Source organism: Hippoglossus hippoglossus, chromosome 13 (assembly GCF_009819705.1).
Source record: "Hippoglossus hippoglossus isolate fHipHip1 chromosome 13, fHipHip1.pri, whole genome shotgun sequence".
NCBI lineage: Eukaryota > Metazoa > Chordata > Actinopteri > Pleuronectiformes > Pleuronectidae > Hippoglossus > Hippoglossus hippoglossus.
In genome coordinates this window covers 8,784,948-8,810,949 of record NC_047163.1, presented here as the reverse complement: position 1 = coordinate 8,810,949, position 26,002 = coordinate 8,784,948, and the positions used below count along the sequence as shown (strand labels likewise).

Below are 26,002 nucleotides of genomic sequence, written 5' to 3'. Positions count from 1 at the left end.
TTTTTTTTCACAACCTGGCAACCCAAAAGAAAAAGTTTTCAGTTGATCTATACAGCCTTAGATTTAGAAACTATTAATTACAGCTTCTAAACCGTATTAAAAAATATATAGATAAAAGTTCACTTATTTATTTAAATCTTTCTTTTTGATACTTTTATCTGCTAATCAGGGATACTATTGATTAGATTGATGCATTCATTTAATATATTTAATTTTTTTCTGATTACTCTCTTCACATTACTCAATTCACACATATGTGTAATGGGCAACACATCAACTGCAAACGCAACCGATGCTTTACATATCTTCAACAATTTTCCTTGCGTTGTAGGACACAATTTTTTTGTGTCCTACAACATTCAATTTTAAACTTTGTTTTCCACCAAATCAAAACATTTCTTTCTTTTAGAGTTTTGTTAAATGCAAGGTCTTCTAACTGCTCAAAATTCTGATTAAATATCATGCATAACATTTCACGTAATCACATACAAATGTTAAAAACACATCGTTTAAATGCAGCTGTCCGATGGAACAAATCTCCTCCTGTATTTAGCTGCAGTAGCAGCTGAGCTCTGGGCTCCGCTACATTTAAATAATATTGCAGCTGTCATTTATGCTAATGGGCATTTCGCCACCTTGTGTGTTGAGTCTCTCTCAAGCCAGAGCCCATCAGTCCTGCGCCTGCCAGCATGATAAATGGTTGCGAGACCAATTCGGCCAATTTTAAAAGTGTGTTTAAATTAGCCAGCAAATTCCTTTCTTGGCATCGCAGCTGTCTTGCCCACACGCAGACGTGAGACAAACATGATCACAGAGATTCTACAAAACCAGCGCGATGTGTGCTTTTTAAATCTCAGTACGTGCACGAGCTAATGAATTGTTGAGCATGTCCATAATGAGTAGTGATTTGTGCTTCCGGGGGCACAGGAGGACGTGACTCCCTGGCTCTCCTTATGCGTCCACTGCCACTATGGATTAGCCCCACTCAGCATGTCAGACATGGCATTTCGCTGATCCAACCGTTCTGTTGTCCCTCCCTCCCCTTCACAACACTCCACAACTCATAAACAGAAATTGACTTCAACTCCTGTAGGGAACACTGGAGGCACAGATGGCATTTAGCTTCCGATTCGCTCTTGTCTAAATATTTCATCTCTCAACAAGCCAAATGAATCCACTCCATTCTAATACATATATAATTTGACAACAGGCCTACAGATAGCCACTCTGTGTAAATACGATATGACTAAAATGAATATCCTCCCCTTGCTGTACAATAAGGCCATAATGAATAATTGATGACCCCTAATCATAACTGAGAGGTAATAAGGTTTTTTCCCCAGCCCAGATTATAAATCTCTCCCTGCCTGCAGCTGGCCAAAGGCCCTGAAATGAGTAAAATGTGCAAAGTTCACATTCACCATGTGTACATACAACACATTTAGGTTTGTCTAGGCTTAAAAACACAGTCCGTCAGCAGTCAAGGTGCAACAGAGCTAAAATATTTAATCTAAACCAAATGGCTGATATGGAAATTGCATCATGAAAATGGCTTAAAGTCAAATGTTTTGTAAAATTTATAACATATATAACATGAGCCCGGATTGCAGCTCTGAATGCATATTTGATTATTACATACTGTAGCGATAAGGGGATTTTACACACAGGTAAAATAAAAGTAAATAAAGAAACCACTCTCCTCCACCAGCCGTATATGCCAAGTTTGATCATCTTCCAATACAAGTCAGTTAACATAATCAGTAGAATACACGTTAATGTTTTTCCAACAGAACCACATTTTGCTCACAGAGGAAGTGCCTCCAGAGACCAGGGTTCCTAGAGAAGTGGACAGGCCTGGACATTGTAAAGCAAACTGCGGGAGGCTGTTATTCTACTGACCTGTCAGTTCTTCCTCCCCTTTCATCCATCTGATGGAGGCAGCTGGCTTACTGCCCATGGCTGTGCAGGTGAGCTCCGTCTCATTCCCCTCGCTGACCACATCCTCGCGGCTCTCAATGATTGGGTTGCCTGGCGGGACTGACCCACAGAGACAGAAAGACACACCAGCACCGCAATATTAATACACAAAATTGGGTTAACACTTAATAATAATAAGGGCACTTAATGCATGGGTGCCTGTTCCTCACCATTAAGGAATTAAGTCATTAGACACTTAATAGATCATCAATTAATCACAATTAATTTTTACATTAATACATGTCAGAAAAAAGCTAAAAGGAAAGGACATTTCAGATCATTGCGTTCGAACAGCTTCTCTGAAAACAGAAAACCGTGCCTGTTTATACTGAATCTACATTAAGTCATCGTTTGCAAATTAATATCACAACATGACTTCAACTGTGTAACTTGTCAATGTAATTGGTAAAATAACAGTAAAGTAATGAGTACTTCCCGTGTCCTATTAACACGCAGTAAATGACTTAGTGTGAGTCTGTGGCCCTTGTCTTTGCTTTAACACATCTGTCCATTCCCCCCCTCACTTGTCAACAGCCACCTGCTGGATGTTACTGAGGCTAATGTTGGGGAATTAAACCTGTATCTTGTAACTGAGACATAAACAAGGACGGCTCACGCAGTAACGTGGAGATGCTTAATGATTTGATAAAAAAACAAAAACAACTTCAGGGTCATTTCTCTTCTGCTCTCAGAGCTGAAGTGGATTCTAGCTCATTTGGTGGCAGAAATGAACGTATGAACTGACTGTGAGTTATGCTAAAGGATAGTGTAAGTGGATACAGGGGTTCCTTGAGTTAAATGCTAATCAGCCTGTTAACATGGTATCATGCTGATGTTAAAGAGCAACACTTAAACATGCCACCCACCCCCTTTCACATTCATATGTATATGCACATGTAATAAATCTGATTCTGCCATATTTCTGTCAGTTGCATGCTCCCTTTGGAGGTATGGGTTCGTAAAAAGAAATTGAAATGTTGACCTAATGGTGCTAGATGAAAAGTCAGGTGATTACTTTAAGCTTGTTTTCCTCTTTTCCACCTTGTTATTGCTCCATTTTTGGTCTCTACCAACACATTAGAAATATTTCTTTTTTTGCGAAATACCCTCTGTTCACTAGCTAGTACATTTTCACACCTATAGTTCATCTATCCATCTATAGCGCTCTTTGGATGAGTTTCTAAACATGGAGCCTTTTGCTTGGTTCAGTTTCTTTTCACGTAGAGAAGTGAATCAAAATGCATCAAAACAAACCACGTGAGAAGGTTCATTCTGCTCATTGGTCAGATGTCTGGAGCAGGAACAAAGTAAATATATGAGGAAGGTCTCAAGTTATCGTTGGTTGATTGGAATGGATCATTTTACCCCAGAATGCAAATTTCACCTGGCTAGAGGAGCAATTTGGCTGAAGCTTGCAGAATACATCTGATAGTTGGTCTGGATGGAGGTCAGATCCCGTTCTCACCACAAGTGAACTGCTCCAGAGTTTGTTTGAGATTGGGCTGATACCCCCCCCCTCCTCTAAAGGGTCTTTGTGCGATTGTTTTGGTCCAAACTCAAGTGTGATTACTGTGTTCACACCTGCACAAACGAATCACACCAAGGGGGAAAATGAACCAAACTGAAATTGTACTGGACTGAAAAGTGCAGGTGTGAAAACACCCTGACGGTGTCCGTCTGCTGTTTGGAGCTGAGCAGGTAAAGTACACTGCCTTTCAGAGCTTTTTCTCTGAAAATTGCTGCTTGCTTCAGTCGCTGTGAGACCAACACAGTTTACACACCGAGCCGTTAAACAATCAGCTGAAACTCACTAAAAAAGCTCTGTACAGCCGAGTGGAGTTTCACACTGGAGTCCCAATTCTCTGTAAGATCATTCCCTTTGTCACCGTCACATTATTTTCACTTGTCGTTTTTAGTAAAAATGTTGGTTCAAGAGGAAAGGTCGAAAATCTTAAAATATGAATCCTCTAGGGACATCTGTACAAAATGTGATCCTTTAAACAGTTGTTGAAATATTTTAGTTTGGACCAAATTGATGGACGAACAGATATATACACATATACTCACATAATAACTTCTTATAAATAAGCCGAATGAATTCATAATGTATCTACTCAATCATATATTAAATCATCATGACTCATGCATCAATAAAGCATTACTTAAGGATGTGTTTCTTACCCTCATTGTGACGTTTTATTGAAAGTTATTTGTCAAGTATGTGTGATTACAACAAGAAATCTACACATACTGTAGGAGGGCTCAGTTCTCCCTTGTCCCCTTTAGCATTAGCGCCACAGCAAACTTGCTTAGCTCCAGTTACATGAATGCAAAAAGTCAGTGGGGTGTTTATTTCAAGGACTCTTCAATGCAACCCATGGTTCAGAAATACTGCAGCTAGGTCTCCATTGTACAACTAGAGTAATTACTTTAAAGTGCTTTTAATTCCTTTCAATCCCCCAGGATGTCTGCATGTATAATAAAGCTTAACTAGAGTAATTTCGCTGCAAAGCATCAAAGTGTGCCACAGCTGACTCTCAATAGGGAATCGTTTGGAGCAGCCAAGTCAACATTCACCGGGATTCACAGAGTCAACACAGCTGCCAAAAGCAGCGCGGTCTGAGCCATCAGTTTCAGCATCTGCTCCTTTTCGTTATGCTGTCGAGCACCGCGAGGGCCTAATTGGCTGACATTTTGTTTCAGTTGCTAAAGATAACAGGATCAAAGATTACTATTATTTCATATCCATATCTATAATGGAGCAGGAATACAATAAGAGAGTGTGTGAGGAGGGGTGTGATCCGTGCGCGAGGCTCCCACGTGCACCCCCACATGCACCTACCCAGGACAGTGATGTCTGCGTAGGCTTCCTGAGGAGGATCCGTGTAGAGCTGGCACACGTAGCGTCCCTCATCGGAGAGTGACACATTGGACAGAGACACCCGCAGTTCGTTGTCAGAGAAATTCACCAGCTGGAACCGGCTGTCCTTCAGAGCTGTGGGGATACATGTGAGACAGAGACAGTGTGGATACAGAGTGCAGGGACACAAACGTGAGACAAGGAGTGAGAGAGCGAAGAGGGAATGTGGTGGGGTGGGTGGGAATGGGAAGTGGAGAGGGGTGAGAATGAGAGAGGAGATGGAAGAAGACAAAGGAGTCGCGAGGAGAAAATGAGACAGTGGGAGAGCGAGGTGTGTGAGTGTGTGTAGAGGGGGGGGGTGCTGCCCTTTTGTGGGCTTTCTCCTTAATTGAGTAAAAGAAAAGTGAGTTTGAAAATGATTCATAGTTGATTTATAAAGTAGCTTTACAGTCCAGGGAGCAGCGGCAGAGACAGGAAAGTATGAAGAGTGCTCATGAGGACTCCTAACAAGCTAGGAACTCTTAAAATGGGCTGCTGCTGGTCATGGATGGATGCGTCAAACTCACATATTCCAGAAAGAGGAGAGGCATTCAAACATACATAATGAATTAAATCACAGTGGCGAGGTAGAGCGGGTTGGATGCCTGAAACTCTAAATCAAAAGCAGCCAGGAATCTCTATACTAATGCCCGTATAGATTGGCTGAATTTTCTTTTAATGTTGTCAAACTAGGTTAGCCGTCTTTCTTGGAGTCTTCACTCTCCCCTTTCATTTGGCCCACTCTCATCCCCGAGCACTCTTTTACATAAACAGCTTTGGTTGACTTGATTGGGAGTCCTTTTGATGTTTTGACCTGCCTTCTTTATCAAGCCCTCTCTGTATCTGTCGAGCTAATGAACTCCATTCAGCCCCTATTTACAGCACGGGAGTTTGTTATTCACCTCAGGATTCACGCTGAACGCCATGATCATTACCAAAGGTCTCGGGGCAGCGTCAACATGAACCCCCCCCCCCCCCCCCCCCGATATAATTTGAGTGCATCTTTGAAAGTCGCTCCTCAAAGGGAAACAATGACACTGATGCGCTTTGAGAGTCAAAGCACCTGCGAAGGAGGGAAACCCTTCACTTCTGCGACACTGAATGAAGTTTACACTTTTCACACCGGGCTGACTGCTTTACATGAAGGCTGCACAGTATCTAGTATTTAATAAATATTTGACAGTATACATATTAGTAATTATTTTGGCATATTTTCACCTAAATATATCTACAACATCTTCGCAATATTTTTTGGGATTGATGATCTGTTCTATTAAAAAGTAAAACAAGCCCATGACAGTTTCCTCAAGAAATCACATTTAATTAATGCAATCGAAATTAATTCACCATATTCTTACAGACAACAAAGATATTGAGGAAAATTAATGTTTATATAAGGTTATCGATTATGGATCAGTAAACCTGTTCTTGGTTAATTGTATTTTGGTGAAGAAACTGATTAATATAAAATATTTTCCATTTCTTTTGTGTCTCTCGCTCTAAAGGTCACATGAACAAATACATTTTTCAGTATTTTAATTAACCTATATGTCATAATCAGTATTTTTAGTGAGAAATAACTATTTATTTAGTCACGTGACACTTCATAATATCATGCCCTGCTAACGTAGTGGGTTGGGCAGCTATACAATGAGGTCAGACCAAATATAAATCTCCATGAAGCTGAAGGGAGATACAGACTCTTTTTTATTAGATTTTTCTTATACACAACACAACATTGAGGAATAAGATATGATGCAATGCTAGGTAGGTAGCTGAGTTTTGAAGCCCATACAAAGAAAGAAATGAACAAACGTAACAAAAGAAAGCTAATAGGTTAATAAGTAATCACTGCAAATGACCTCTTTCACAAGTTTACACTATTTTCATATTGTTGCTATATTGTTTTACTGGTCTTTCTAAAAAAAAATAATCGATCAGAAAGCTGCAGCTCATTCAAAATCCTGCTGCTTGAGTCCTCACTAAAACCAAGAACAGCTCATTTCACTGCCGTTGTGAGATCTGCACACTGGCTCCCTGTCTGTCAAAGAACTGACTTCAAACTCCCTCTGTCGGTTTATAAAGCCCTGAATAGTTTAGAACCAAAACTTATTTCTGATCTCCTGCTACGTTATGAACCATCCAGGCCCCTCAGGTCGTCTGGAACAGGTCTGCTTTCTGTCCCCAGAGTCAAAACTAAACAAGCAGAAGCAGCGTTCAGCTTCTATGCTCCACGTATATGGAGCCAGCTCCCGGAGATCTGCAGGTCCGCTGCAACTCTTAGTTCTAGAATAATCAATAATGAAGACTTTCCAGGACCTTTTGTTAAAAATCGAATAATTACTCATTTTTTACACTGCACTGTTATTACTCTCAGATTTCTTAATTTATTTATGTATTATATTATTCTCTATGAAACTCCTTTTAATTCTTTTTTGTATTGTCTTATGTTGCTTTTACAGTTTGTCATGAAGCCTTTTATATTTTAAGAACTTTGAATTGCCTTGTTGTTGAAATATGCTACACAAATAAACTTGCCTTGCCTTGAAACATGGTTTTCCGGTGCTCTACAACAACAGCGGTTAAGTATTTGATGCAAAAAGGAGAGACGTCTTTTGGAGGCATATTACTTTAAGCATTAAACCTTTGTAACACAAAGTCAGACAATTCCCGAGGCAAGATGCAGTGAATAAATAATGGTCTGATATTGCATCACCATCCACAGAGGTCCACCTTCGCTGATAAAAGCTCATTTTTCCCATTTCAGATGACAACTCTGCCAAATTGCATGTCATTTCGCATATATCTAGCAGAATAAATGGCTCATCCCAACCAGACTCGCTCAGCCTCTATACCTATGACATAATTCATCTTTATTTGCTGCAATAGAAATTTGTTTATTGGGCCGTCAGTGGTACTGTGAAGCTGCTATCATTCTGATATTTGTGTTCGTGGTCTGTGGCGGCTGCTGCTGCTTCGCCGGTAGCTGCTGTTCTTGTAGCGCCCGGCGTATCACTATGTCACTGCTGTTTGCTTCCTTGTACACAAAGAGCTGCTACTGTGTCGAGCGGCCCTGTTGACAGGTAACAATGGCAGCGGCTGAAGGGGGGGTCCCCGCAGAACCGGCAGTCCTTTAGGAACAGAGCCTGGAATAGAGCTGCCATGGGGTTCACTAGACCCCATTACAAGGAGCACAGACATTAGACAGCAGCAGCAGCCCAATAACAATTCGGCCTCCTGTCAGAAATCAGACATATATTGAGATCTAATTGAAGATAAACTAAAACATTTGTGTTTGGAAATGGACAAAGGCGCTGTATTGACTAAGGCCGAGAAAATGAAATGTTTAAAGGTCCACACGGAGCAGCTCAATAAAGAACGAGAAGGACACGGTTGTTTTTTAACTCATGGAAAGATTTTTTTAACAGTACAGAGCTAATATTGATTGGTACTGGGGTGCAAGAGCTAATTATTCACTGTAGCTTTTCCAAACCGAAACACCCGCAATCTCGATCTACTCCTCCGTGCCTGAGTAAATACTTTCAAGATGCAGAGCACAACGTGACCTATGCTTTACATCAATCCATTTTCCTCTGCCATATTCTCAGGCAGCTCGGGGTATTTTATACAAATATGGCGAAGATGTGTACTCAAACTCCCCTGGTGCTCCTTGCGAGTGAGAAAATGAAACGCACGTCTCACTACCTCGACTTGTGAAATAACAGCTGGGATGCAATATAGACTGAAATAAAGGGTGTTTCTCATTCACCTTGAATCTTGGCGGAGATCCCAGATACAAATAGGTAAAAAAATACAGAGACAAAAACTTGGTTTAAAGTAGAAGTATCCCATATTCTCATGCATAATCATAATGTTCAATATTATCTTAATCTAAGAGATTATCGCTAAAATCGAACAGTGACAAGGACACACAAGTATTCCCATCGTGGTGGCACCGTGAATTATCTCATATTAATCTCGCCGTGTTCTGAGCTTAATGACTTGTGCAAAAGAGTCAAAGAGTCAAGGGCAGATGGAATCACGTTTACCCGCAGACTCTAACCCGAAGCTCAAGCTGATCTAACAGGGATATCCGATACGTTGGCTTTAATGTTGAAAGAAAAACATAGAATAGAAAAAAAAAACTGTTTTAGCAGCACGTCTTGTGTCACACATTGTAACACAACTGCAGTGAAATATGCACAAAGTTTAGACTAAGAGATTATTCACCTACAGATTGGATCTTGAGATTTCATTGTCAATTTATTATTTTGTCTGCCGATCAATTAATTTGTTTGGTGTGGTGAAAAATACCTATTCCAACATTGCAGAGCCCAAACTGTCTTGTTTTGTCGACAAAAACAGCAATTTGAGCAGCTGGCGCCATCTTTGTATTTTTAGTTCCCCTCCACTCCAAAAAAAGACGTGTGTGCAGAGTTTGAGACTAAGAGGCTGTTGTCATGTTCATCTGCTGAAAGGAAACGTTTCTCTGTGCTCACCTGAAGTCTCAGTTTAAGACGTGTGGTTCTACACGTGGCTTCAATTCCCTGACATTACATCTGGTTTGGAGACAATAGTGGTCAAGTATGTGACTAACGAGTGTGATGTGGAAACATCTCTGGTGCTCATGCACACTGAGAATGGACCTTTCAGTGTCTGGTAGTTAAATATAACAAAGAGCATTTGCATATTCATAGATTTTAATAATAACAACTATAATAACTTTATTTTTATAGCAGTTTTGAAAACTAACTTTTCAAAGGGCTTCATGAAGAAAGACAAATAAATGAAAGCAGGAGACAAGGGAGAAGGAATATACTGTATGTAGTCTAAGAATTTTTTAAAAGAAGAAAAAACTGGGTCAAACTAATTATTTTTCTAAAGTTTCGTATGTCAGGATTAGATTTTGTAAGATAGTTGTAGGTAGTTTTTATGTTGATCAGTTAATCCATTATTCGACTAGTTGTTTAATCCCCATTGTGTTTACGTAAGTCATGTAAGGGTCATGTATAGATATTACCTAAATAATTCTATCATGTTCCAGCAACAAAAGGTTTCGGTATCTGATAGTAAATAGTAAACATTATTGAATGATATATAATTAAGTGGAATGAATGCTTGCAGCATGTAGCTTTGGTTTTTGCTTATTCCAAATGTGGAGGATGGCCAATTATTTCTTACAGACTCCATTTACACCTGGCATTTAACTGTCAGATTCAGATTTTATCCCCCCATTTATGATCACTGTCCAGCTATAATCACATCCTCCTCCATCTTCTTTTCCTCCATACACTTCATGTGTTTAGTGGCTAAAGGCTGGTAGATGCCTCGCCACTGCCACCTAGGCCGTATGAAACAGTTGCGTGCGGTCATTAATTACGTTCTTATGTGCATGGACAATGCTTGTGTTCATTGAGCACAATGCGTCCCTGATCACCTTTGCATGAGGTTTGGCCGGTTGCATCACAATCTGTCATCAATAAATTGCGGGTGCAGTTACACCTGCACTTTCATGTGGTCAAGCTCTACCTGATTGCAATCCAATCACCCAAAACACATTGCAAGGTGTACATGGAAGATGAGGCGCGGGCACTTACGTCTAACGTCTCTGAAGTAGATGGTCTGCCTGTTGGGGTTGAGCAGCTGGATGACGGAGTCGTCGTTGACCATCACTCTGCAGCTGATGGTGGCCATCTCCCCCTCGATCACCGACACGTTGTCGGTTGCCAGGTTCTGACCTTCGACTTCACGACAAAGACAAAGAATACAGATGGCAGACTGACATTTCAAATGGGAGACAAGCGTCCCTGTCTGTCTACAATCAAATATTTATATGTCTTACTGTGGGGACTGCATGTCAACACATGCACAGTGTGAAGATATGTGACTAGGCCGTGTAGATTGTGTGTTTGCAGTCATGTCTAATCCTTTTAATATAAGAGCCATGTGCAATGTTTGTCACTATTGATCTCCCCCAGCTCAGAGTGGGCCCTGTGAGTCAGTGCCAGATGGGCTGTAAGCTCTGCTGCCCACAAAGGTAGAGAGAGGAGAGGGTAGGAAGAAAAACAGAGAAAGCAAGAGTGTAAGAAAGTGGTGAGTAGTGGATATGGCAGAGGGGAGGAGGGGAGGCAGAGAGGGGGAGTTACAGAGAGAAGAGAGCAATGAGCCAGACTGGATGCTGTTTATGGTTAAGCTTTATCAGAGCCCTCCATCTGAGGTTCCATGTGACCAATGTGTGCTCAGTGGTTCTGTTCTGTATTTCCAGGAATAAAAGTCTAAGTCCCTCTCTGTACACTGGCATTGTTGCCACACACACACCCTGGACCTTGTCATCGTAACTTACACGCGACAGCAAACCCAACACAAAAAGCCTGGATTTGTTCCCCCCCCCCCGTCTTCCACAAGAGAGAGGGAGAGAATCAAAAATCACCTTGTGCTATATTTATCTGTCAGGAGCCAAAAAAGCATAAGGAGAATGGAGAGCATGTTTTAAATGTCTTAGATTCACACCAGCGGAAGAACAACACTCTCAGCCTCAGACCCAAGAAAACATCAAAAGCACATTTGCATGCCCAAGTTGTCAGACACCTCGATTGCATTCTGACATTTACAAAGTGGAAGGAAGAAAAAAAAAAACACCTGCATTTTCAGATAGTGATAATTAGAATAGACAGCCAAACTAACATGATTCAAAATGAACTCGGTGAATGCGGCAAGAAATAAGAAATTAACCTCCTGTGGAGAAACGCTCCTCAGACCTGTCTGATGCAATGAACTACCCATTTCATTCCAATCTGCCGCCAGGCCTCAGGTTTAGGACAAAGGGAAGGTAAGTGGCAAAAACACACCGTCCATTAAATGTTTACAGTTAATTCATGGCTGAGTTTTAATGCAGTTTATATTTAATGATTGTCAACATGAATAATTTAAATGTACAATGTGTTACTTTGACCTCTAGGAGTCTTTTAATCAAAGCAATAACAAAAGACCTAGTTTGATGACGTTGTGAGGCAGCGTGGGATCATGGGAGTTGTTGTCTTAACCACCTTTGCCAATGAAATTTTACTTGACGCCTAAATAGTGTTCGCGGACGAGGTGATTTGTTAAAGTTTTATTCAGGTTACTCAGAAAAGTGACCAATACAAACAATGGAAGGAAAAAACTGCTGACTGGCCAACTGGGTGTTTTTCCTTCATCATACTTTGTTTGCCCCGGAAGTTATAGCAGAGACAAACAAACAGGTAAGGCGGATTTGACACAACTAAAATAAAATTGTGGATTTATTTGTGTTTGAACATTGTTGGAAACATTTTGGATGACGTAAGCACACAAGTCATAAAAATAACATAGTTCTTGTTGTTTTTACACATATTTTAAAATAATTGTTACATATTATATCTTTAATGTCTAATTGAGAAACAGGACACAGATATGAACCTAATTCAACTTTTTACCCCCAGTTTTTTCAAATGATGTGTCACGGTTGCAACGCCCAAATAGCAAAGTGGCTACCGCTATCAGCCTGGCTACTGTCCAAAGCCAGAGGCAAACATGAAAATCTCAATTTGAACCTGAAACCCAGTTCTCTGGATTATATTAAGAAGTGGGAACGTTTTGTTACCGACTGATTTAAGTGGGAATAAAGCCAATCAAGTGTCAGTTTTGAAGAACCTTCATGTCCCGGCGCTATTGCCATTGTCTGACTGGTATGACTTAGAGTTTTTATTCATGTTGACTTGTCAGATGCAACAAAAGTAAAAGAGTAAAACAGGAGATTGTAAAGGTAAATGGGTGTTGATGTCAGCAGGATGTCTTCAGAGACAGCTCTTGCCAGATGAGAACACTGATACCAGATGAGACTGAAAAACCTCAGAATAGATCCAATGCCAATGTTTTTCTGCAGGCGGTGAAGTATTGGTTGTGGAATGATTGTGGTTCTGGCAAATACACTGGATAAAGCAATAGTTCATCTAACCTTCAGAGGGATGCAAAGGTTAATGCCACAAGGCGACAGCCAGCAGCCAGCTAGCTTAGATGAGATATTACCATTTACCTTTTTACCAGGAGTTATGCTATTTCTTGGCTGGTCTGTCCTTTTTTCTTTTTTTTTTGCACAAGTTATAACTATAAGCTGTAGAGATGCTTGCATGTTTCGTTGCTTTTGGGCAAAGGTTGTTTCCACCTGCTTCCAATGTTTGTGCTTAGCTAAGCTGACTTGGTGCATATCTAGAATAAAGATATGAGACTAATATCAATTTTCTCATCTGAATCGCAAAGGGAAAGTGTATAAGCATAAATCCTCAAAACTTACTTTAAAGTAGGGTTCAGGTTAACGCTTCAGTTAATAAAAACTGAACATTAATTGCGGGTCTGTGACACAACAAGAACTCAGGTCATAAAAATCAGACTTGCGACATGCCCATTCCACACCCTTAATTTCCACTTTGCTACATATAGGGCACAATATTTCCTGCACTGGTATGAAACACTGGCACTGGACATAAATCTTGAAGTGCAGGGTCATCCAATATGGATTTAATTCTGGGTTTGGCTCCAATGGACTACTTTACTTAAAAATCAGTATATTACTATTGGGGGCTTGACAGGGAGAGATGATGAGAGATACATACAGATATACTGTAGACAGACAAATTATTAATGTGCAAACAGAACATAAGTATGTCTTATAATAGAAAGAAGTTTTTTCCTCGTAGCTCCTTAGCAACGTGGCTCGGTGGGTTGGGAACCAATGAATTAGGGAACAAATTATAGTTACATAAAGTGCAAGATAATCACTGAACATCAAAAGTAATATTGGATATGTGTGGTCAGACGTATGAAAGTCTGAGGTGATGTCAGGTGTGCTCGGCTCCTCTGTACATGCACGTAGCGCTGCTGGAGATGAGGCAAGAGCAATGCAAAGTGTTTTGATGTCTATTTTATTTCATTGCTGTAAAAATAATATATTTGGCAGCCAAAACGGCAACAGAGAGCAGCCTCAAAGCAAGGTTACGCTGCTCCCAATCTGCTGGACTGAGAGAAAGGGAATGAAATAGATGAATTCTCCATAAGGTTTAGCAGCCCCAAGCAAGGTTGGTTCCCCTCCAATATTCCAGCCTAGGCTCATCTCCAATTCAAAACACACATAAATAACGTCGCTGTGATTAGCAATCCCATCAAAGTGAAAACAGGCCACTTTGAGGAACATGGAGGGTTTTCGCAATTGGAGTAAACATTTTCAATTGCCTCTGCATCCTGGTCATGATTGGGTGCAAATGAGGGGAGGCAGTCATTAATTCTGGGTAGTGGGCTGGGATGGAGGGGGAGTGGGCAGAGGCATGGCACAGATGACTGGCTGATAAATTCACACTCATTCCAGCAGCTGTCTGGAAGAGTAAAGTGCCTGTATCTCTACACATGGCTGCCCTCCTGTTCCCCGCATCACAACATACTGAATGAAACAGTCAGAGGGAAATACAGACCTTCAAAAGTCTGTGCTCTCTCTGAGGGGATGTACAATCTGGCGTCGAGTGTTTGGCAGGGAGGCTGGGCTCATCAGCCGCACTCAAAATGCAAAGCAGCACCCAGCCTGGCCACTTTTGACAAAAAGTTGACGAAATCAGGAAATATTAGCGGAGCGGCTCCTCCCTTTAGAAGTTCGGAGACAGGCACCTTTTGAATCAAGTTGGCTCCGTCTTTGATCTGTTCCCTCTTGTTTGGACATCAAAAGACATGAAAGAGGAAGCAAAAAGCCGGACAGCCGACCCCCAATTCCTCCTCCCCGAGTCCCCGCTGTCGTGTCCTTTCAAGGAACAACCAGGACTACAGACAGTCATTAACAATAAAAGTTTCCCCCTCTCCGTCTCTGATGATGCCTTTTCACCGCCGCTTGTCTTTATCCCGCTCAGTCATTAAACCCTGATCCTTATGATGAAATGCTGTTTTAAGGATGTTCACAAGCGAGAAGGCTTCTGTCTCAGGGTATAATTAGCACCGTGCCATTTCTCCGAGATCCTTCGCATGGGAAGGTTTCAAAAAATGTCATACCCACTAATTTGACCATCTTTCTACTTTTCTTTCTTTTCTTTTTTTTAGAACCACAGATAAGCTCTCTCAGAGGCTCTGTGTTACCGTTTGAATAATGATGCTACCACATGACTAGAAAATAAGGATGTTCGACCTGAGAAAACACACGTTCTCTTATTTTACCAGGTAAACCTTATGGGGTGTTGTTTATCTGATATAAAAATAAACGAGTTGTGTATCTTAAATGAGTGGATACCACATTCTGAAGAATAAACACCAGGCAAAATAATGTTTTCATAACAAGGCAATGCAAAACTGACTTGTTTTGACTTAGCACTAGAAAAATAATCATTTCTATAAAGAATTTGTTTCAGCTGATAACTCCATCCTTTTAAATGTTGAATGTTTTACTTTACTGCATTAGGACATGTTCCAGGCCGACATCTGTCAGATGGGAGTAATGCACCTCACAACTTCCAACTCTAATCAAGTAAACACATTTTAGGCGAAGTGCATTTAAGTCTTGCAGCGATGTAGCTGTGGTTTGCACCTAGATGAGGAAGATGAAAGTGTTTTGCACGCTGTTCATTTATTAGAAAGTGGTACCATTAATGTGTTTTCTTACTTCTTGGCTTTTTGGCTAATTTAGCTTCAACACTAGCAGCCAAAACTACACAATTACTTTTGTTTAACCTCAGACCATGTTAGAAAGGACATTAAGAACAACAGGGTTAGTGCATCTGTTTAAGTAAAGTGCTTGTGTGCAGACGTTGGAGAAAGGAGAAGAGAGATACACACTCGCACGTCATGACAACATGTGCTGAAAGAGCCAAATGTTATTTGAATATATTCTGTTGCGAATAATTCTATATGAGAATAATTGTTTAGTGAATAATTTGGAGCCATTTTCCATTCTTTATACATTTAAAATGGTAAAGTCCACTAGCAATAGTGGAAGAAAGAAACTTCCTCTATGTTGTTTTGGCTTGATAGGAATATTCATTATTCGACTATATACATATACGTATATTTGACTATTCGATAGAGCCTTTTTATATAACTGAAGATCTGTGGTTCTGTGAGTAACCTCAGACCACAGTGAAAGTGTCAAGAGGACGACAGCAAACTAAAGTGGCGACCAAATAGCCTGGACAGAAATTTGAAATCTACATGTGGCAGTGTGTCGATGTGAGAGCAGAGAATAAAAAGAATGGATTGTCACTGTGAGTGCATGTCTCTCTCCTCCCTCCTGAAAAGAAAAATACCAACATAACCAGCCATTCTTGTAAATATGCACAGATGAACAGGCTGCTGCGATGGACAGCCAAACAACAGACACCGACAGAAGCGAGCAAGTCCAAATGAACAGCAGGTAGCAAAAAATAAAAAAAGAGAGAAAGAATGAGTACCTGTCACGGTTTCAGCAGCTCCTGTTGCAGCGCAGGCGAAGATGAGAGGGGAAGAGAAGAAAACAGACAAGGAGTTAGCTGACAGGACGTAAGCAGAGAGTCACATTCCACTGGCAACAGAAAACTTTCAGGGGCAGATTGCAACTCATCAAATGAAAGATGCATATATGCTACAATATTTAACACAGATTAAGAGAAATACACAAAAGGGCATCACGATGAGCAAATTGTACAATATCCAGCCATTCTATATTTCCACCGGTGTATAATCCTGACATAATGAGCCACTTTCATCCCTTCATCCGTTTACCCTGCATGTTATATTAATATGGAGGAACAGGGGGGATATGTGGACATTGTTTCCTGCCCCTCGTGTCCCTGATTAAGATTCCAGCCAGCCCTGCTATGGAGCAGCCACTGCCTGGAGATGCTCCCCTGGGACCTGCAGTGTATCCTGGAGAAGAGAGAGCACCCATTCGGAACAGTGCCCACCCAAACTGGCATCTCACAGGGCATGGGAGACTGGCATGTTCCCAAGTCCCTGCAGCAGTGCTCAGGGACTGTACCCTCGGGAGAGCTTCCATCATTCATTCTCTGCTATTCATAAACAAACCCCCCCCCCATTTCTCTCTCTCTCTCTCTCTGTCTCTCACACACACGCGCACACACACACCTCCTCCCCCTGCCCACTGCTGCACGTCCATATCTACATTTATTCCATTTCACACACCCTATTTTAATATATTGACATTCCACGCAGACTTTGGGGCTTCGCTGTGAGCAATGCAAGCGTCAGTGCTGAGCATACAGTCTGCTGAAGTGACTGCTTGTCACACTTGTCATTGCCGGCATAATAAGGGTGTAAGGTATGACACATGTCCTTGTTACAGCCCTTTGTGCATTTTCAATGTGTCAGCGATTCCCCCGGGACAAAAAAAGTGTGAGTGACAAATCACACGCGATGGGAAACAACTTTTGAACATTGTCCAGGAGTCGGCTGCGATATCTGGCTGCCCAGTGTCAGACAAACCTCTGTCTTTATTGTGTGATAATTGAATGTAATGAGACTTCTGAGGCTATTCTGCTCCAGCTGAAAGCAGTTTGAACGAAAAGAGACCCGGAGTGATTGAGGTTGATAGCCAGTCTGAAACTCGGAGCCTGAACGAGCGCACCGTATGCGTCCCAGTCCAATCAGCCCCCAGGACAGCCCATAATGAGGCTTTTGAGCTGCTTTAATTGCCAGGTAATTATAATGTTGTAGCAACATTATGTAAATGACTCATTATCATCTTGTATGTGTAGTATATCTGCCCTCATTTTATGTTACTTTGTCAGGAGTGTAACCCAGAAAAACGCATCAGCCTGTTACTGGGGCATCTCAGTGTTTAATCTTGTCAACAGAGGTCTATATATAAACAGAGGGACTTGTGATATAGTGCGGTGACACCTTCCCTAACCCTTCACTATCATCCACTTCCTGCCGGTGGCCTCTGAAAGGCCTATAAATAGCTCTTGTGGCGTGTCTGCCGCTCCCCTTCTCTCCTCTGTACCTGCAGCACATTAGGTAGAAGTTATGAGGTGCCAGCTCGCCTGTGATTAGATGTCATGGCTGTCGCTCTGCTTAGACAGTGCTGATAGACAGATTTCTGGGGGAAATGCTTGTGATGGCATTCGTGCGAGTGCAGCCATTGCACCAATCTGTCAATCACGCGCGGGGATGAGAGCAGGCAGGCCAGCCGTCCCTCCAAATAATGTCTGTCCTTGTCTCCTCACCTCTTTCTCCTTTTCATCCAAATCTCATTCTCCTGGTTCCACACAATGAGCAGCGTTATGTTCGGAAGCAGAAAAGTGTAGCATTTTCCACTCTCCATCCACCCTGATGCTACGTTTCCTGTTGAAAACATGCCCACAATACATCACGTTTTCTATAAGAGCTGAGGGTCTGTCCTGGTATTCAGGCATCCGTGTTCAACCCATTGCCACCACGATGAATCCATAATAACCTGCACTATTTTTCAGTCGCTGAGGCAAACTCAGATCTCTGGAGACTGGGTGTGAGACTGTGTGGTGAGAGTGGCACATAGCCTCGCTCGCTCTCTCTCTCTCTCTCTATCGCAGCTCAGTAAAAGCAGTGGGGTAACACTAATGAGACAACATTTCTCCTCAGTACTAGTGCGATGCCTTTGAATTAATGCTCCTCCTTTCAGGTAAAACATTCCCTTGCTTATTTTATGCTCATGATCGCGTGTTGCATGTCAACCAAGTGTGTGATCACACTGCATTAGAGGACACAGCCGAGTTGGATGCTGGGACTCTGTAGTTCCCCACAGAGATCCACACTGGGTACTGTCTGATTGTGTGTGTGTGCGATGCTGTCTCACTGTGTGCAGCCCACTGTGTTTTCATTTAATTAGAAGGATCAGAGGTGGGTTTCAAACTTTTTTTCTCCTCTAAGGAAATCGGACAGAGCAGCGAGCTCCTGCAGAGTGAACCGAATAAACAGGGACGACTTCTGAGGTCAGGATTTTCACAAAAGAAACCGATCAAAGAGTTTCAGCTGTCCTCGCAAAAAAGAGAAAAAAAGAATTTCCAGCACCTTATGCTCGTCTTTGATGTCAGGGATAATTATTTTCAAATCTGCTTTAAAGAATTGCATGACAACATACTACATTGCTACTCGGACCGAAATGCCCTTTGCGTATGTGAACTAGTTCTGGTGAGTTTCCACAATGTGCAGAGTTTTAACGTCCTCACTCAGTCGGTCCTCGTGAAATTCCATAAAAGAGATGCAAGCCCTTAATCTGTTAATTAGTTAGTGAGCAGGAAATTAGTCAGCAACAATTTTGAGAAACCATTAATTAGGTTTAAGTCGATAGGAAAAGTGAGACTCCAGTTTCTCAAATGTGAATATTTTCTGGATTTCTTAGTCATATATGATGGCAAACTAAAAGCTTTAGGCTTTAGGGCTGTTGTTTAGACAAAAGAAACTGTTTGCATCTTGTGTTGGGCTTTATTTCTTTTTTTCTTTTCCAATTTTCTGAACTATAAATTATATTTTCAGAAAATAATCATCTGTTTAATCTGCATCAAAAATACCCACACACCTACAAATAGGAGAAAAACATGCAACAACAATTACTACAGCAGGGGGCTGAGGGTGGGTGGTGCACTGAAAGTGAGTGAAGTAAAATAAGCATGTTATTCAATCTGTAATGTATATTAAAAACCAAAGTAAAGTTCGATATAAACAATGCTGCTGTGATTTATTTTTGTTCCAATATTGTTATGAAACCATCAAATGAAACTATTATGTGTTCAGCTTCATTTGAGACAAACTGGCAGCAACAAATATATCAACGTTTTCAAAACTCTATTGACGACAGAGCGGGGGGGATGATTCCCAACGACCTATGATAAGATTCTTCTCCCCAGGAACGCTGGTCGTCTCTGGAGCCGGACTACGAGATTCCAGTAGATGGCTTCCGAACATGGTCGAAACCTAAACATTTCCTTTATTGCTTTAAAATCACTCCCCATATGGTCCTGGTGCCCTTCCAGTGTGGCATGTTGTATTATAATATTTGTTAATCAAATTTGTTTGTATATTTGCATTTGGTGCACGTCTGGACTTGGAGCTTGTTTTCCTTAATGTTTGTGCTTCCACTCGTGAATGTGCTTTGTCAGGAGGTAATTATCAGCAGCTCTTCTCCATCTGCTGACGGAGCAAGTGAACGGGCCTTGCAAAGCGATTGCTTAACTTTAAACCAACAAGGACAGAGGTCTGCTCTGGATTACATCATAATGATCTGTTCACATGTCAACACATCCAGGTCCATGAAAACTGAGAAAAGTCCAGCAATCAATAAAGACTGCAATATTATTGAAAGCTCTAAAGAAAACCAGAAAGTCGACTTTGAGTTATTATTCTTTCCAGGTTCATAAATGAGGTTCGATGCCTATTATCGGAGAATTGAATTGTAATAAATCAGGCATTTATACAACCTCTGAGGAGTGTTTTCATTCCACTGTAAAAAACGCTGTTTGTGCATTCTTAAATCACAGCGCTAATTTAGCTGTATCTTACCCACTTCTGCTTTTATCACCTCTCAGGTACAGCTTAATCCACCCTGAGCTGTCAGCGAGGTATCAGAAAAACGCTCACCTGTAAACAGCACTGGGAATATTCAGATTAATTCTCCCCTGAGAGTCGACCACAACATATTTATCCGGTCGGCTTATAGGAGATGCAAAGCATGTTGCGGCTTGATAAACTGTAATAAAGAGGAGATTTAGCAAATATCCCCATAAGAGGTGGCTAATTGCTCACTCACCGTTGATTGAATATGCTTTGTGAATGTCCGATCTATGACCGGAGTGTTTGTGTTGTGCTCCCGAGGACACCTGTAGCGGCAGACAGCTTTTAGGTCGGGAGATTAAGGGGTAATCCTTCAGAAATGCTGGAAGATAAAAAGCAGCATGGAATTCGGTGCCCTGGCTCCTCTTAGTTAAGTGCTATGGGTATCTACAATTGCACATAAATACCAATAGATGGACGTCCCAGTGAATCATAGGCTAGTATTAAGACGTTTCAGCATCAGTGACGTCTTTGAAGACAAAGGGAGCCGTGTAATCTCATTGGTGAACCGGGTCTTGTCACTCACCGCCACACATGAAAATGTCTCTGCAGCTGACAGAGGGAGAGAGAAAGCCAACAGCCACTTTAATGACAACTCTGCACAGCTCAGGTAGTGTTCGCCTCTCACAGTCGTGTCAAGACAAAAGGGGGAGCGCTAACACTTTTCTGACAACTGTAGACGCCAGGCTGTTGTTACACACAGCCTCAAATAGACAGACACCGAGCTCTCCCTGTAACACCCCCCCCAAAAAAACAGCGTCAAAATGCAGAAAAAACAGAGACGAAGTAAAAAAAGCTTGGCTGCTTAATATCACAGTGACGCATCTATCAAAAGGTAATTTGACATAATGAAACAACACTATTCCACCAGGCAGGATGTCTCAAATCAGCATAATACCAGACAGGAGGAGTATTATAGTAATACACTATTAAGTCACGCTGATTGTGACAAATGCAACAACTTCAGAGGTCTATAAATCACCAACCAACTGCGTTCGCTGGGAGGTACAATGATTTTCTTTTTTCCGACGAGGCACAATCATCCACTCTGTTATGTTAACAAGACTGGTTGACTGAGCGCGGACTTAAGTGAAGCAGTGGCAATGTGCTCTGCACCCTGAACCGTTCAGCGGGGACGGATTCAAGCTCAAAGCCGAGACAAAGCTTAACCTCTGGCAAAGTGACACATCACATCTCATTCAGATTGTCTCTTTTCGGGTGAGACTGCATATAAATCTATGTGGTTTGTTCTCTCAGAAGGCTGCAGGCACTGTGAGGCCTTTTTTCCGCCCTGGCCTCAGTTTAAAAAGAGTGGTGCAGCAGGGGTGCAGCGTTTGATACCACAGGAGAGAAACTGAAGCTCGGAGTCTGATCAAAACACACGCAGAACGATTCAAATCAAAGCCTCCAGTCGTGAATCTTTTTTTTTTTCCTCCCTCTATCCTGGAGACACAGAGAGGTCTCCCCCCTATAATGTGGTCTCTTGCCAGATAAACTCACATGAGCAATGTTCACAGAGGCATGGTGTATTTCTGAGGGCGTGCTTTCTAGCCTGGCTGCCAGCATATCTGCTAACTCACTATGAACGTGCGTACATCTGCACCAGCGTTTCTGTGTGTGTATGTGTGTGTATGAGAGAGAGAGAGAGAGAGAGAGAGAGAGAGAGAGAGAGGTAATTAGGACATTAGGAGAAGCTTCTGACAGGCTTGTCATCGCCACAGCCTGCCCAGTGGAAAGGAGGTGGTCAGAGGGGTAAGTGGGGGTCCGGCAGGGTCAAGAGACAGCTGCTGCACCACCACTCACTGTCTGGAAGCTCTCAGCGAATATTAAACCACTGGGGCCTCGGCCAAGACGCTTTCTCATTTGTGGAATGCACAAAGAGCTTTTCACGAGGAGGCTCCATCTAATTTATGCCACTGTTATAAAATTGCTATTGTTTTTTTTGTCCTGAAACAGTCAAACATAAACATAAAAAGACCAAAATAAATGGTGATGGCATCAAGGTAATTGAGGTTATTTTGTAAATCTGTGAATTTAGTTATTAACACACACTTTTTGTTCCTAAGATGATGAATCTGTGTGGTCTCGCACCTCCTGTGTATGTGTCTCCAGCAGAGAGAGGCTCCATTATTACAATATGAGACATATTAAATACATCCCCCGAGGCTGATGACCTTGGCGATGACATATACCATTAATTGTATAGATGGATTATTATCATCACAACAATAACATGGCTGCTTTTCAGCCACACTCTCCATAACACCTGTGCCCATTCTCTGGCTGCCTCAGCTCGTATGCTCATAATCACATCTATCAGCCCAAAACGTTAACTGCATCCTGGGACACTAAACATGTCCATTTGTTTGGAGTTGTAATGTCTTTTGTGCGCCTCAATCAGGCACCTGTCAGACACACACCTGCTACCTCAGTGCTAAGAGAAAAGGCAGAGTGGAGGCCTTTTGTTTCCTCACAGAGTTTATAATCAGAACGTTGTTTCCAATCTTCTTCCACCATTTTTCTATTTCCCATTTCCCTTTTCTCAGTCAAATCACTGCTATCAATCAGGTGCGCGTTTGAGAGGGGAGAGAGCCCAGAGAGAGGGAGAGAGTGTGTGTGTGTTACAGAGAGAGAGGAAGGGGGAAGTTCCTTGATGGAACCATCTCTAGCCCTAGGCCTCATTAGTCAGAGACTGCAGGAGGAAATATGTGTATGTGAGAGGTTGGTGCATGTGTGTGCACGAGTGTGCTATAAAAATGAGTACTGGTAGCGTGTGTCTGTCAATATGACGCCTTTTAACGTTTCCCATTCCATCCAAATGATGCACAGCGGACATTGAGTTACTCCAAATGGATACTCAACCCAGTTAGCTGTATCACATTTTGCCCATTCTCTCCACTGTGCTTACTGATATTATGGCGAGAACGATGGCCTGTAAGGATTCACAAAAAAAAATTCTGTGCAACCATGACAACAGCTTCTCCGTATCAGCACGCCCTGTGCGATGAAAGCATCTCATAAATGATTGCAGTCGTCTGATGTGGCAATCAATACGAATCAAACCTTAACAGCTGCATAGGCACAAGCCATATTGATCTCATGTGACAAGAGGAGCTCGCGGTGCATCGACATCTCTGAAGAGAGTCAACTTCTCTGCTTTGATAGTCTGTTTCCCTGAACACGCCGAACATCACCGCAGAAATAGCACAAAGTCCTCTGTTAACATTCCTGAGGCACAAATTAGGCAACAAATACGGAGAATGAATAAAGGATGAGCAAACACAAGTCCAGATTACTGCCAGCGTGGCAATATGCTCGATATTTTACGGCGTGTATTGATTATATAAGAGATCTATTTGAAGTGGCCGTACAAAATGGCAACTATAGTAAATTCACAATGGCAGGGTAATATACGGCTTCACTGCTTTCATTTATTCACAGCTTGACATTTCCTCCCTTCCACAGAGTGTGCTCTAACTGTGTGCCAATGGCCACATCATTTAGACTGGACTTGCATGAATATTTAACATTAGTGCCTGGATCGTAGCTCGCAGAAAATGAATTATTTTTAGTGGGCTTTGCAGAGGCACCGTGAAAAACTCTCACTCTGGTGATGAATCGCTGGAGAGTTTATGTTGTATTAAGCAGGCAAAACAAATGGTTATCAATCATGTGAAGCTTTGCAGCTACACATCCCTTCCTGCCTTTCAGAGATTCTGTTGGTTTTCAGAGGGAGACGTTTCCAGACTTGAGTGTGTAACAGAAAAGAATCAGCCTTGAGTTCACTGGCGTTTGTTGACAAGACAATGACAGACTGGTGATGGATCAGCTGGCAAATAATCAGCCAATGGGAAGCTTTCACAGACATATAGTTATTCGTGCTAATGTTTACAGAATAAACAATGTGGAAAAGATGTGAATTTATGTTTACAATTTAAAATAATGTAAATTTTCTTAATTGAGGTTGTAATTCATTTAATTTCTTAGTCATACTGATTTGATAGGAGGAACTATTACCATGTATATACAGTATATATCAATTGGTATATATTGATATTGGTATTCAACGTTTTTTATCGTATTATCTGTATCACCATTGGCTCCCAAACATCAACATTGGTCAGAGAGTGAATAAAAACCGATGCATGCAATGATTATGTACAACTTGTGCAGGGGGAAGCAAAGCAATACATGTACACATGTGACATACAGGGAGTAGTCAAATTCAAATTCATCCACACAAAACATAACAGAACTAGTGGATTATTTTTCCAGGTCTTAGAGGATTTCTACTTGATAGAATGGTGCAATCATAAAAATATGGAGCATTGGTATTAAACAGATCGCTCTTTGAACATCATGACGCTCCAATGAAGAGGGAAGAGTTGGGACAAGCGGATAGAGATATATGTCATTCTGTCAGACAATGTAGAATAAGGAGGATTTTCCAGCCGTAACACCACTATAGGGGATATTCAGGAAACCTTGATGTTAAAGAGGCTTAACTAATGTAGTCCATGCTGAGTTATGATGGAATGAAATGAAGCATGATTCAGCATTTGTGTGACCTATTTTCGCTTCAAACCTCAGTGACTGTGGATGAGGTTGAGGGAGAATTTTGTTTCCGGGGTCGTCGTAAATTCTTCGGGTACAATTTAATGAAAAGCAAAGATAAAGTTGTGCGATTGTTCAATCACTTGTAAGAGAAGGTTCCAGGTTGATGTTTGAGTGAATCACCATTTATACAGCCTACTTCAAATAGTGTCTGTGCAAAGAAAAGGCCTATTGAGTCTCAGACCACTGCCATGGAGACACTATGTGAGTCCTGTACAAATGAAAGTGGAAAAAAATCATGCTCCTGCAAAGTTAAGAGATTAAAGGAGGAGCTCTTATAGATGATTAAATCAGATCCTTGTGCTTCTTCTACATGCTTGATTTGATTGGCTATCTTAAAACCTTGACACTGGTTAATTGCTAGTTAATTTGCCTCTCATAGCAAACAAATAACCCTCCAGTCTGCCAATCATTCATTTAAAACCTCATGTACGAACTCAGTCAGCTAAAACACACATACACACAAGCGAGTGCCCAAATCGGCAGTGTGACACAGAGTTTACCGATTCTCAGATGACTTGACAGTTTCATTAGGACAGATTACCGTGACCCTGAAGTTTTAATCTTCCAGATAAAGTGAAGCTGTTTTCGCGCCATCCTCAAGGATGCACTTCGTTTCCAGCAACATCCGAGCTGAGAAGAGATTTGGCCTCGCTCAAACACAATCTGAATTGCTCCAATTGATTAAGCAGAAACTGGCAGGCTGAACAGAGGCGAGCGGAGTACAAACCCGTCCACACAGCCACCGGCAACTGTGGACACAAGATTGAAGGTAAGATATCTGTGAGAGGCCTGGCACCTGAGTCGGATAGATAGTCCCGCTTCCTAGGCAGGGGGTGGTCAGATTGGAGACAGGCTGGGTGGCTTTGCCTGTGTTTCCCCTTCAGGTTAATATTTTATGGACGTGCGATACAGTTCAGATGACAGTTTGAGATGACTGAG

The 26,002-nt window shown here is 41.7% G+C and overlaps 1 protein-coding gene across 2 annotated transcripts in view; it reads right to left on the bottom strand.

Annotated features, from left to right (window-relative positions):
- The window catches only part of cadm1b (cell adhesion molecule 1b), a 138,488-nt gene that overhangs the window by 26,116 nt on the left and 86,370 nt on the right, over window positions 1-26,002 (bottom strand). For both annotated transcript variants that reach the window (XM_034604504.1, XM_034604505.1), the window contains exons 2-5: window positions 16,312-16,332; window positions 10,474-10,620; window positions 4,820-4,972; window positions 1,900-2,037 (exon numbers count right to left, since the gene is read on the bottom strand). In XM_034604504.1, the coding sequence (XP_034460395.1) occupies window positions 1,900-2,037; window positions 4,820-4,972; window positions 10,474-10,620; window positions 16,312-16,332 (459 nt within the window). The remainder of the gene's footprint in view (window positions 1-1,899; window positions 2,038-4,819; window positions 4,973-10,473; window positions 10,621-16,311; window positions 16,333-26,002) is intronic.